We start from the raw sequence: 13909 nt of genomic DNA, 5'->3' as shown, positions 1-13909 counted from the left end.
GGTCTGCGATGGACTGATGTGATTTGCAAAGGAATTGGGCGTGTCTGTCTGAAATAATACTTCAGACAAAGCAGAAACCTTAAAGTGATGCCATTCTTGACAGAACTTGGTGTGCTGCATTGTCTGTACAAAAACTACCCACAACATTTTTAGATCACTGTCCTATCATACAGCTTTTTATTATCTGTGTTTGATTTGTCCTTGCAACAAACTTACTTTGACTGAGAGAGTTTCTGATACGACCCTTGTCTGGTGGCTTGCTTCATTGATGCACAAAGCTCATCCTTTGTAATGCAGCTCTCTTTTTAGATGCTTTTCTTTTTATGAACCTGGGTTTCTAGGGGAACTGGGTTTTTGCAAGTAAGTCTTAGATATCCCTGGTAGGGAAATCAGAATTTTTGAACCCATTGGCCAGTTTGAACTGGGTCTGAAGCAGGGTGAAAGTCTAACAAGGGATTTGTTCTGACAAATTTTGTGGAGGTCAGTGGCAAGATAGAGAAGAAACCTGTTGATGCAGAACAGCTGTCATGGCACTGAAACACAGGAGAGCCCCAGTGCTGAGAACCACTTAGTTGATGCTTGTGGTCAGAGAAGACGTGTGCCAGTGCAGAGGAGCTCAAGCTTCAGCAGTTTCAGTACTCATGGGACTACTTACTGTGTTTGACAACCATATCCTTATTAGAACAACCTAAATCATCTTAACAGTTGTTACGAGCAGGTAATTCAGAGAGAAGTGGAAAATCACACTGAATTATGGAGAGCCCTGAGATAATGTATTGCAGACTTGGTGACCACATCTGAATCTAGAAGTTTGTCCCGTGTGTTCTTTCCTAGGGGAAGTTTCCTGAGTGCTGCATTCTTGTTGGGTTGTATTTTTACTAGCACCAGCTGACTCCCCTGTTATCACTAAGTTATATTCCATCCCCACTTAAAGTCTTACTTAGGCATTTTCTAACACGGAAGTGCTTCCTTTTTTTCTCCTTCTGGTTCAGGTGGCTATATGTTATATTAGTTCCCGCCCGCACTCCGTCAATGTCAACTGCGAAGGGGTGTTCTTCAGCGGACTGCTGCTCTATCTCTGTGACTCCTTCGTTGGTGCAGACCTCCTCAAGCGGTTCAGGTTCCTGAAAGGTAATCCCATGGCTCTGCCAGGCATCCCAGGTGCTTTCCTGCCAAGTAATAGCATGGAGGAAAAGGGAAAGGTAGAAGAATAACCAGCTTCATTGAACAGCCCCATTATTTTCATAGTTAGTGCTGCCACTGTTTTCAAAAGAAACAGATGGAGCGTTTCTTTTGGGAGTGTATAAAACTTCTGTTCCTGTTGGTAATAACTGAACCTTAGGTAAGCTTTGATAAATTACATTCATTAAATTATTTTAAAGTGACATCAAATGGAAATAGGTGCAGAAAAACAAAGATAGATGGAAAGCAGTCAATGAATTGTCCAGTCAGCAACATGAGAGTTTAGAACATAGACGTTGCTGCTGAAGACGAGAAATTCTGCTCTAGTAATCTGTCTATGATGGCAATAAATATTCAGTATTGTAGATCGGGGCAGCTCTGGCTGGAGGATGGTGGGGTCTACCCTCACCAGAGCTTCATAAACCTCATTAAAAACTTTCATTGTTTTACCCAAGGGCCTTCCCCTGCTGCAGTCAGGCAGAGGAGGGATCTGAACCTGAACTTGCCGTGTGACAGGTGCGTAGGCTGGTGTACAGAACAGAGAAAACCCTGAAGGTGTCCAGCTGTCCTGCTTATTAAATGACTGCACAGTCTGGTAACACCAGGTGGAAGGAAGCTTGCAAGTTTGTTAAGCCAGAAAAGTGAGGGAGTTGGTTTGTAATTCCTCTTACAGCACTTTTCCAAGGGGAGCTCTCAGACTTCATGAGGTGATAGCAGACTTTCTCAAGAGTCAGTTGTGGGGCTGGTTCACCTACCAGAGTTTCATCACTGACCTTGTACAAACCCAAATGTTCCATGAAACAAAAAATAGAAGTAGGCTTTATTCTTTTGGCGTAATTATCAGTAGTGATTTAAGGATTTTGGATTCAAGATCCTTAAACCTCAACTCTTTCTGCTATGGTTGATGATACTAACACCAGTCAGGCAGTGATGTCCTGTGACACAGAGCAGACGCCAGACCACACTTGCTTCTTCCTGTCCATGCCTTCCTCCACACGGACACATTTGCCTCTGCCCTGGGGCTCACAGGACTGGTCAGAGTCCCGGGCTGGCTGGTTGTTGGTAGACCTTTGCTAATACTTTTTGGTTTTTTTTTTTTTTTTAAATGAGAAATGTTCCTAAAGATTTGAAAATGAATGAAGGAAACAGAGTTGTTATTGTACCCTGAGAACCTAATGTGCTTTTCAATTGAAGGTGCCACCCTGTGTGTCATATGTCAAGACAGAAGCTCGTTACGGCAGACAATAGTCCGGTTGGAGTTGGAGGATGAGTGGCAGTTCCGACTGCGGGATGAATTTCAAACTGCTAACAGCAGTGATGACAAACCACTCTATTTTCTTACTGGACGCCATATATAAGCTTCGCTAAGACACTGCTAACGAAGAAAAAAAAAAAGAACTTTTAAAAAAAAAAGTACAATCACTGTGGAGCAAAGTGCAACCAATATTTATCTAGACTGCTCTAAAGGATTCCCCACAATTCTGAAGTAGGCTTTATTCCTAGGGATAAAATTACCACATCAGTTACGATTTCAAGGATCCTGGATTCCACTTACTTTCCCATCAGTCAGAACTGCCGACGCTAATCACACGGCCAACCAAGCTGTAGGATCTAGGAAGAGGACGTCATTCGGTTGAAGAAGATCCAGCTGAGCTAGAGGAAGAAGCTGCTCTCAGCAGCTGCTAGCTGGAATGTGTTACACAAAACGCAATGCAGCACGTGGAATTTATTGTGGAGGAGAGCCCACCGTGTCTCTTCAGCTCTGTACCGTGGTACAGCAATACTCAGGGGTTTGAAACTACAATATAACGTAGATATTTGTATTAAAAGGAATAGTCTTGTTCTCTGTGCAGTGTTAGTTTAAAATTTGTAACTGTGTATGTATTGAAACTGTCTTTGGCAAAATTTCCACAGGTGTTCCGAGTTTACTGCTTAAACCTGAACAAATCAGCACATGGATGGCAGGCACCGTGCGCCCAGTTCTCCCAGCACCGTTATTTCACCCCATTAGGTACCTCCTCCTCGACTGTGGGGACAAAGTGAAAGGCTTCTTGTAGATGCTCTCTGCTCAGTTAGAGAATAATTTCTCAGCAAAACACCTGCAGTTCCTCACTCTCATCAACATTTGAAAGCCTGCGGTTCCACCCTCCTCTGCCTATGGAAACGAGTCCTACTGTGCATCCCATGCCTTTGGGGTGGCCGTAGGCAACTTACCCTCCATGTCCTTTTTGCTCAGCTCCCGTTGGCTGTGGAGCCGAGATCAGGTGTGTCAAGTCACACCCACATGTGAATCAACGTACCAAAAACCCTGCAGGATGACAATGATGCCGGAGCTGGATTTAAGAGGAAAAAAACCCAAATGTGTCCAAGTGAAGCAGAAAGTATTGTACAATAGCTTCAGGGGGAGGCAGGGGAGAAGTCCCAGGGAGCTGGGACTGCTCAGGAGAGACTGTCCAGCAGCAGAGAGCTTTGAATGCGCCACCTAATGCCATCAGCCCTTTATTTTGATTAACTTCTGTAAATATTGGTTGTAGTGGTAGTCGCGCGTTGTTCTACTTACAAGCATATTACCGATCCTTGTTAAGTTAAGTTGTTCTGGAACGAACTCGGTGCAGCAGCTTTTGGTTGTCAGGGTTAAATTGTAGCAGTACTCTGCTCTCCTCGTGCCCTTAGTGCGGGTTACCCCACTGAGGTTTCCATACAAACAAAATAAATAATAATCTTCCTGCACAATGTGACCCTGTTATTAAAAAGCAAAATGCAGTGCGTTCTTAAAAGCGATTCAGGAATATTAATTTACTCCCCAAAAAGCAATGAAATTAACACATCTTTCTACTTGACCTGCAACTCATTGGAGAAGGACCTGCCAAAGCTGCATCTATTTTTTTTTTTATACACATAGTGTTAATTAAGCAACTTTTTTTATCTTGTGAAGAGAGATGTTTACAGATGAAAAAAACATAATATATTCAACGGAGGCTAAAGGAAAATGGTTTGCATATGTCTGTGTTAATGTAGCTTAACTCTGTTGCTGTAAATTTAGCAAATTTCAAGTGAGCAATCCATTCCTGTAAATTTATTTTTTATTTTCCCTCAGACACAATCTGCCTTATCTATTTTAACACTTGGAAGAAGTAGGGATATAAAAGATGCTTCTTGAAGCTTTTGATACACACCTGAATGTATTCCAGTAGTTCTGGCTTTGCCTGAAGGGCTTAAGGACAACCCTGAGTCTTAGTGTGGCGTGGAAGTTTCAGGCATTACGTGTTCAAAAAAATGGTTTCCTTCTTGATTGTGTATTTGATGTTTGCACTAAGTTCTTGAAATTCCAGGTGCTGAGACTACTAGGAAGAGTTAGCCCTCTGGTGAAGCAGCACGAAACTGTCCTGAAGGTTGAGAGCGCAGTTAGAAAGTCAGTGTCTTTGCCTGCCTTTACCAAACAACAGTAAACCTGTTTCCTTAACTCTCCCCCACCGGAAGCAAGGAGTTTGGGTAAGGCTCCGGGCCACGGGCACGCTGCGGCTGCCTGCCTGTGCGCTCCCGGGAAGGAGACCACTATCCAACATCTGGATTATCGCTGTTCCATTTTGGTTGTAAGCCTCACCATCCAAGGCCATTCTTATGAATGTATTAAATTGGCCAGCATTGTATTTTACCTGTAGATGTTCTTGTCTATTCACAGGTTAAATTTGAATGTAAACTTGAGATTTAAAGAATCATATGCAGATGTTCTTTTGCTTAACTTATGTAATTGCTTTTTGTGACTTTTGGAAGAGGGGTAAAAATGTTGCTTTCCTAGTGTAAAGTTTTCTTAACCAAAAACTTGGTGAATATAGCTTCACTAGTCAGTCTACCTCATGTTATTGTTTATGAACTGAAACTGTCTGAAGTTGTGGCTATGGTATGTTTATAATGTGCTTTCATTAAATTTGAATATATTAAGTTACAATTGAAGACTGCCTCTCTTTTAACCAGTACTGGCGCAGGACGCGACAGCACTTGTCCCCAAGGAACCCACCTCACGCTGCTGCCATCATCCCGCTTGTTGATTTTATGGAGTTGACATGGTGTGCTGCCGGTATTGGACATCTTTCAAACCAGGTACCTGTGACCCAGGAGAGCAGCCCTATTTCAAACGGACAAGAGGGAGGAGGTACACGTGTTGTAACTACCAGCTTGTAGGACCCTGAAGTATAGGGGGGGGGGCAAATTGAATTGAAAGAGGGACTCGGTCTGGCCCCACTACAGTATCGCTCAGGCAAGAACTTAAGAGCAGCAAACACACCTCGGCATTTCATGCCAAGGTAAGGACAGTGCAATATGAACAAGAGTATCCTCGCTGCACATAGGTTCCAAAATTAAAGTGGAAGTTTAATTAAATCTTTCCCACGTTATAGTAGGGTTTTAAGCTATAATTCAAGGCTGAAGGCATTGCCTCTCACCTTACTGTAAACCCTGTACAGGGATGATACTGATCCGGAGCTACGGGGGAGCTGATCCTGGGGGTGTGATACAAACACACTGTCACAAAGGGAATTCTGAGCCCAAGCAGGTACGAACAAAAATACACACTGCTGTTAGCCACCAAGGTGACATTTCACATGCAAAAGCATGAAATACACCAAAGATTCATTCACACTTAGTATCGCTACAAAGTAACTTTAAAAAAAGCTATCAAGTCTTTTATTTTTAATCTATCTACATTATGTACAGATCAAGAAAGGCCACAGCAGTTTTTCAACATACAAACCCTTTAAAAGAGGAGAGATTTATGAAGGAGTGACAAGTAGCAAAGTGAAGTCCACTAACAAAGGTATATATCCAGTACAGTACTTGAAGAAAACTGACGAGTACGCTGGCCCTCAGGGTTTGCATTCCACCTCTTACTCTACAACTAATCTGCAGGAGGCACGGGCAGGGAGTAGAACAACTTTCCGACATCTAGTAGGCTCCCTTACACCTAGCAGCGCACCCGCAGAGCCACCACACGGTCTGTGAGGCTTGTTACCCACCCTGGCTGCACCGTAAGCTTCTTGCCCGGATGCAGTTGAGCGTAGCCTTGACTGCTGTGGAGCAAACAACCATTAAGGGCCTCACCCAGCTGCTAGAACTGGTGGTCAGAGAACAGTGTTACAGTACCGGGAAGCACTGGTATATCACCACGTTAAGAACTTCAGCACGTACTCATCAGTGAGAGAGAGTCTTTGCATTAGCTTACAGTCCACTATGAACAGTTTTCTGCTGCATGTAAACATGACTAACTAGATAAAATACAATCAAACTTTTGTAAAAGTTAATAAAATATCTTTCTTTTAAAAAAACAAAGTTAGCCTATTACTGCATTGTTTACAATTTTAATAAAATAGTACAACCTTTTGGTTGTTACCAGTCCTGAGTTCACTGTAATAAAAATGGCCCTGGCTTCTGCTGAAGGTCTGCACCCACTCAGTGCATTTTGGCAGAAGTCTCCCAATAAAAAAGGAATTCCTTCGGGAGCAGTTAAGTCTGGTGCTGTCCATTGAGGAAGTTGTATACCAGGAACTGGCCGGTGCCACAGTACTGCGTTGCAAAGAGTTTTCCATCAGGAGTGGGGTCAGAGAAAGCGATTTCTTCTTTACTTAAGTATGAGCCATATATGAAGTTGCTCCTGTTTAAAATGGGGAAAAAAAATAAAAAAGAAGATAATTACCCTCAGTGAATAATGCAAGAATATTTATGCTATTAGGCCACAAACCACTACGTAAGTGGCACAGACATTCAAAAGGAAGAAGCTCTGCGAGGAGGAGATAGCTCTATTTATTTATACGATCTACCTCCTCCCTCCAGACAGCAAGGAGGATCACTTGTTCTGGGAGGGTTTTTATAAGGTTCTGGTGTTTTAGAAGAAATGTTAGTACAGAGCAATTGTTTGCGAGTTGGATCAAGAGTTCAACTTCAGAGTTTAAAAAAAGAAAAAGTTTGGATTCATTCCAATTATTTCTTCATAGAAAAGAGACTGCTAGGACTGTGACTACAATCACTAGGAATGGAAAGACGCTACAAACCAGTTGGGGTGGTTATAGAGGGGGCTGAAAGGACCTGATGAAATTTCAGTGACCTGATGACATTTGGATGACAGCACATCTTGGATTCATTTAGAACCTCTAAGAACACAACCTCAAGGTGTAATTCATAAGTGATACACTTTCAGTACTAACTATATGAAAAGGAAGATTCAATTTGTTTAACTTCTCTGTGAAAATATTTTATGTATGTTTTATACTTATTTGAAGAAAGAGGAGAGAAGGGATACCATTGTACTTTTCTGGCTGGCTATGTGAGCACATGTAGAAGACTGATCTCAGGCTTTAAGACCTCAATCAGGGGAAGGAGGACATAACGTTTATCCTCAGAAACAAAAAAAACTCCCATTAATTTTTTTAATTCCTATAAAATAAAATTACATGTACTTGCAGAGCAAGTATGAACTTCAATCATATGGATATTTCCATTAAATCTTAAGGAAAAGACAATAGGAACAAAATCCTTTTAATTATTATCAGCTTTATACCCTTCAAGAGAAGATAGTGTATTGAGGAAGATGATTGTGCAAAGTTCTTAAGACTGTCTGACTGAGTTGTTGTTACTCCAGGTCAGCTGTGAAAACTCAAGTGAAATCGGGCAGACTTTCTCAAAATGGACTTAGAAGTCTGCAAGGATGCCTTCAACATTTTGAACTCAGGATTTAGCTGGCTACCAGAATCCTCCTGTTCAAACTACCTTTTGCTACAAAAGACATTTAGGTTGAAGTTTCACTGGCGGCTGAGCAGATCTAACTGCTTACTGCCATCAAAAAACAAGTGTCACTTGTTGCCTTCGCCTTTTGCAACTTTCTGGGCTCCCTTGCTTACACCAACTTTAGAGTTCATCAGACCTTTCTACAAACCAACAGAGCACCAGAATAACACAAAGCTCTTTTTGGTGAAACTGTTTTCTACTAGCGTAGCAATGAGCTAATGGAAGGCCAAGCAAGCACCAGAGCACAGCAAAAGGTAAGATGCAGTGCAAAGCTAAGAGGAAATCAGTGACCTCTTCTCACTAGCTGTAACAAACCATTAAAATTAATTCTAAAGATCCTTTAGAGCTGTAACTGAGGGAGCAACTCCAGCATTGCTTTGGGGAAGAAATCTTTCCTTTAGAAACAGTTTCTAGGAAGCTACTGAATACACAATTAAAAGTCAGCCAAAAATATAACCAAATCATCGAGTTATATCCTTATCTGAACACAGTCTTACAGTCGATAGTTCAGACAGAACGTGATCCAATAAGAACTTTCTAGTAGCTCCACCAGCCAGACCAGACACATACTGCAGAGCAGAATAGCTTTGCTAGGCTCTCCGATTACCCAAGAGGACAAGGATTGGCAGGCACAGCAGTACCTGTGCCACAAACTCCAATGAGATGGGGCCAGCCAGGCACCTAGCACAAACCTGACAGCCCAGCAATAATAAGATGTGGGTAGTTCTTGGCATTACTCAGAATAGGCATTTAAACTTCTACGAAATGTCACTGGAAAAACCCTAAGTTTTGGAGGTTCAACTTTTTTAGCATTTATCTAAACAGGAGAGCAGGTGTTGAGTCCTTTTATAGATCTACCACTTAGCATTCAGCTGAATACACTCTCCAATTGCTACTAAAGCTCCATGGAAATTGAAAATATCTCATAAGGCTCAGTGAACCTGAGTAAACAAAAAAAAAAAACCCAAAACAAACAAAAACCCTCCCCAGAAGCAAAAACACCATCAAAAAGAACAGCTGGAAGCCACCAGACTGTATCAAATAATTTGGTGCTCTCATTTCTGTTCTGTCCTCCTTTCTGCTTCTATGAATGGACATTCAGCCAATGGTTAGGTCCTAGTCCTTAACACTCGGGTAACCTCACACTTCGACCAAAGACAGTCTCATTTCCTTCACTCATAATTACTGCAGAGGAATTTACCCAAGCTCATTGGCAGACTGGTAGGGTGACTCATTACAATTGCACTTAGCAGAAAAATTTCTGTTAAAGACAAGCTATTGCAGGATACTGATGTTAGTTATGGAACTCCACATAATACTGGAACTGTCAGCTGTGCTCAAATCTACACCCCCAATAGCACCAGCAGCTTGAAAATACACACACATAGCAATAAATGTCTTGGAGTGAGTGCTATCTAAACCACATGTAACCATGGAACTTCTTTTATATTACCTAAGACACTCTATCATCCGAGAAGCAATCTTCTTTCGACGCATCATGCTGAATACCCATATTCGACTAATCCCACATATAGCAGGTTCCGGAGAAGTTGAACAGCACCATGCTTTCTGTCTTTCAAATATGACTTTCTCGTTTTCTGAACTGACTTCTGGAACCTTCTCTTCTATAACTCTGTAGCCCTGCAGGTGATGTGAAGAACATTTGTCATTTTACAAAAGCATCGCTAACGACTGAACAAAATAATTTTTGTTTAATTTATTTCAGTTAAACATACTTATTTGCTACAATGTCTTACAAAAAAGACTGCATATTTGTGTGTCATTTAGTTTAACAGTTTCAAAATTGGAACAGATGATAAAAGATTAAACAAAAAAACCCTCTAAAGTTTATCCGATTTAAAATAACAGCAACAAATAGTCCAATTCTTATTACCACCTGCATTAAAATGTTTGCATCAATTTCTCTGACTTTGACAAAGATTGGTTTGCTTCAATAGAAAACACCACAGTTTACAAGGGAACAGACAGAATATGGAACAAAGTTCTGACATCTGTTTTTAGTATTGCAACTGGCAGTAAGACTTCCTGTCCTGCTCTCCACTGCACAGTTCTGCTCTCTGCTTCTGTTCACTGTGGAGCTGTTTGACTCCACAGTGATTCAACTCAATCCTACAGAGTACCCACTTTTTCATCCACGCTGGATTTCTGCCAGGCAGGGAGTTGAATCTGCTTGTCAACAAGCAAGAGGAAAGCCCGAGCTAGCATAAGAGCAGCAGAGGAAGAAAAATTCCACCCTTCACCTGTAGCAAGTTCTTAGATGAGCATGTCTGAGTCAAATATGACACCATATATGTGTGCTGTGTCTCAGCTCAGTGTCAACTATGCAAAAATGAGTAACGACATTTCAGAACGGTCTACCACCAAAACTCTCTTCCTCTGTGGAAAAGGCATTCAAAATACTTAGACTTAAACTCCGAGATAATTCTATTGTTTCAGAATGCCTGAAGAACACAGTCACTAAGCACTGACACAGATTGCCTTTCTCCAGTTCAATCACTTACCCATTGGATATGTTCTGCAATTAAACAGCCGATAACTTTTTTGTCGTTAGAAATAAAAAGAAGAGTTTTAGTTCTAGAGTAACACATGAGCGGAGCTTGCTGAAATCCCAAGTCATTGTCTACCATTTCTCTAATTTCTTCAACCTGTGAAAATAAGTTGAAATGCTGTATAAGAAACACATGTAAATATATGTTTGTATAAATTTACATAAAATTTACAGATTTGCAAAAACGCATTAAGGTATCTAGAACACTGAAAGCTATTCCAGAAGTTAAGGATTATCCTAAGTAACCTGCAACACATCAGTCCATATAAATGTTCCTTAAACAATACTTGACTGGAAACAGGAAGAGTAGAGAGCTCTAAGTCAGCTGCCATTAGGTCCAAACTTAAATTAGTCAAAGGCTAATAGTGAGAACACAGATAATCAAAGTGTGGACTCTGATATTCTAGAAGTAGAGATATCTATGCAAAAGTTAAACTAGCTTAGCTGAAGGTTTTCTATCTGTTATTTTGAAAGTCTTGAAAGAACTAATCCATTAAGGGTTTTGAGCAGATGATAGCAAGCACAGTGCCAAAGCAGCTAGAAAATGTATGGATTTGTTGTAAAGCAATGAATAACTGTTGTCTCTTTCCTCAAGCTTTCTGCACTTCCATTCGCTTTGCAAAAAGTAAGAAAAAATATATGAACTCCAGCATCAATGTCAACAAAAACTTATGCATGAGCTGAGATTTTACTGGGGTATTCTTGTACCTACAACCAGGCATTAAAATAGCCTCTATGATCCTTTCTGCTCCTCTAGTGTGCTCTGGTGAGATCCCACCTGGGAGTACTGCATCCAGCTCTGGGGTCCTCAGTACGAGAAAGACACGGAGCTGTTGGAGAGAGAGCCCAGAGGAGGGCCATGAAGATGACCAGAGGGCTGGAGCACCTCTCCTATGGAGATAGGCTGAGACATTTGGGCTTCTTCAGCCTGGAGAAGAGAAGGCTCCAAGGAGACCTTATAGCAGCCTTCCAGTACATGAAAGGGGCCTACAGGAAAGCTGGGGAGGGACTGTTTACAAGTGCATGGAGCGATAGGACAAGGGAAAATGGCTTTATACTGAAAGAGAGTACATTTAGATTAGATATTAGGAAGAAATTCTTCACTGTGAGGGTGGTGAGGCACTGGAACAGGTTGCCCAGAGAGGTTGTAGATGCCCCCTCCCTGGAAGTGTTCAAGGCCAGGTTGGATGGGGGTTTGGGCAACGTGGTCTAGTGGAGGGTGTCCCTGCCCATGGCAGGGGGGTTGGAACTAGATGGTCTTTAAAGGTCCCTTCCAACCCAAACCATTCTGTGATTCTATGATCCCTCTATCATCTCATATGAGACAGAAATAAGGTGGCCCTTCCTATGTGGTGCATTAAACAACATAAACTGCTTTAATGCATTTTGTAGTTACATTAGTAAAGCAAAACTAGAATTACTGATGCTATAAATATATGAAGTTAGTACTGATCACATGCAAATTGTGTTAAAAAAAAGCTTTTAAAATAACTTTTAAAAGGCATGGTATCAGTTACTCTCTACTTTCTCATCTAACTTTCAGGTACTGGTCTTGTAATTACAAGTTCAATTAGCCAATCTGAAACACTAAGTAACCACTCTTGAAGTCAGTCGTCCACAGTGGTGACAGCTGTAGATTCTCTCAACACAGAACTAGAGAGAACTCTATCCTAAATGACTTCATTTGCTACAGTCCTCCTTTCCCTGCCCCACTTAGGTATTTTAAGTATTTTTTTCTTCAGCCAATTTAGTAAAAAACAAATGTGGAATGAATGTACTAAAATGAAGATAATACTACCACAGAAACAAAACTTCATAAACAAACTTATATGCATTAAATATTGTAAAAAGAAATTTTGTAGTTTCTTTTCAATTCAATAACTTAAAAGTTCTATGTTAGGCTAAAGAAAACCCACTACAGAGAGATGTCTTGGGCATCAATTCAGCCTCCAGAGGCCCCTTCCAACCTCAGCCATGCTGTGATCCTGCAATAGCGGTACTGTAAAAAAATACCTATTTGTCACAGCAAATCCCCAGCTAAACAGAATCAATGCCATGCTACTGAAAAAAATAAACGTAATGACATATTAAGATGTATGAACACAGGCTAGCCCGCAAGACACCCAAGTACCCTGCTGCTCTAAGTCTCCAGTTTTAGACACAGAGTGTCAAAAGAGATGTGAGACATGGCACAAATGGAAATAATCTAGAGGAGAGTATGACAATGACCAGAGCTCTGTAAAACATTATTTAGGAGTATAAACTAAAAATCAGCACATTCTGTCAATCTTCTTAAGGTGAAACAATCAGAGTTTGTTCAGGCACAAAAAAGCTGTTGCAAAGAGAAAAGAAGGATGTTTTCTACAGCCATGGCAGTATGATTTGCTCTAATGTGTTTAAATTTCAGTACAGAGATTCTGTTGGACATTTAGGGAAAATATCCTAATATTATGGATAACGAAGCACTGTAACAGAGTCGGGAAAGGTTACCTCCAGTGGCAGAAGTTTTAGAAAGTTGTCAGATGCACCATAACCATAGCTGATCCTGCTTTGGACATGGGAATGGACTACGTGACTTTGCGGCCACTCTCCACTTAAATATATTTTTATCCAAAAATTGTTTAGAGAATGGTGCCATATTCATGCTGTGTAATAATGTCAATACATTTCAGCATAGTAAGAAGTTTATATTACATGAAATATCTGGCAGCCATTCAGTAAATATATTAAAAAATGTAAAAAATCAGTGGGTTGATGCTGTTCCCAACCCTGCCTTCCACTCCTGCTCAGACCCATCCTCTCTATGAAGAGAATAGCAGTGCTTGAGGTGTCTGACCTGTTTGTGGAAAAAGCTACAGAACCTCTGCAGTTCTGACTCCAACTTCAACTGCTCACACATAAATTATTCAAACTTTCTATGAACATTCTCATTACTTATATTAAAATATCAAATAAGGTAAGATATACAAGTTCAGTCCTTTTCTCCATACCTTTTTAAGTGCATACTTTGGGTCATCAGGAAGAACCATTATTATCTTTCCATCAGGATATTCAGCCAAAATTCTCTCCTTTTTCCAACCCTAAATAAAAGAAACACTTATCTAAACCATACACATGATGTACAAACAGAAATTGCATATTATTTTCTAGACACTGAACTTATGCAGAGACTTCACACTATTTAGCAGCTGCTTTGCTAGAGAAGGAAACTTCAGCTAGCTTTTTAAAATGAGTACAACAGATACAATATGATCTTATTTATACAATCATTTATACAATAGCCTAACTATATCTAGAAACAATTTGTGAAAGTGTCTTATAATTTTCCAACTAGATTTTTTTTCCCCCAGGACTGCAGTGCAAACTGAATTTTAAAATAGA

The 13909-nt window shown here is 40.7% G+C and overlaps 2 protein-coding genes across 11 annotated transcripts in view; one reads left to right on the top strand and one right to left on the bottom strand.

Moving 5' to 3' along the window:
• GREB1L (GREB1 like retinoic acid receptor coactivator) overlaps positions 1 to 5133 on the top strand; it is a 143110-nt gene extending 137977 nt beyond the window's left edge. For all 8 annotated transcript variants that reach the window (XM_054815849.1, XM_054815850.1, XM_054815856.1 and 5 more), the window contains 2 exons: positions 993 to 1131; positions 2377 to 5133. In XM_054815849.1, the coding sequence (XP_054671824.1) occupies positions 993 to 1131; positions 2377 to 2540 (303 nt within the window). In that variant the 3' untranslated portion in view covers positions 2541 to 5133. The remainder of the gene's footprint in view (positions 1 to 992; positions 1132 to 2376) is intronic.
• A 705-nt stretch (positions 5134 to 5838) lies between these two features.
• Positions 5839 to 13909, bottom strand: part of ESCO1 (establishment of sister chromatid cohesion N-acetyltransferase 1) — a 34864-nt gene continuing 26793 nt past the window's right edge. For 2 of the 3 annotated variants that reach the window (XM_054816734.1, XM_054816736.1), the window contains exons 9-12: positions 13519 to 13608; positions 10482 to 10625; positions 9413 to 9600; positions 5839 to 6829 (exon numbers count right to left, since the gene is read on the bottom strand). In XM_054816734.1, coding sequence (XP_054672709.1) covers positions 6682 to 6829; positions 9413 to 9600; positions 10482 to 10625; positions 13519 to 13608 — 570 coding nt within the window. In that variant the 3' untranslated portion in view covers positions 5839 to 6681. Of the gene's footprint in view, positions 6830 to 9412; positions 9601 to 10481; positions 10626 to 13518; positions 13609 to 13909 lie in introns of those variants that run through there. The other variant, XR_008575878.1, reaches the window with a different exon arrangement.

The sequence above is a fragment of the Grus americana genome, chromosome 2 (assembly GCF_028858705.1).
Source record: "Grus americana isolate bGruAme1 chromosome 2, bGruAme1.mat, whole genome shotgun sequence".
Classification (NCBI taxonomy): Eukaryota; Metazoa; Chordata; class Aves; order Gruiformes; family Gruidae; genus Grus; species Grus americana.
The sequence above is the reverse complement of the archived record's forward strand: the minus strand, read 5'-3'. Positions and strand labels throughout refer to the sequence as shown.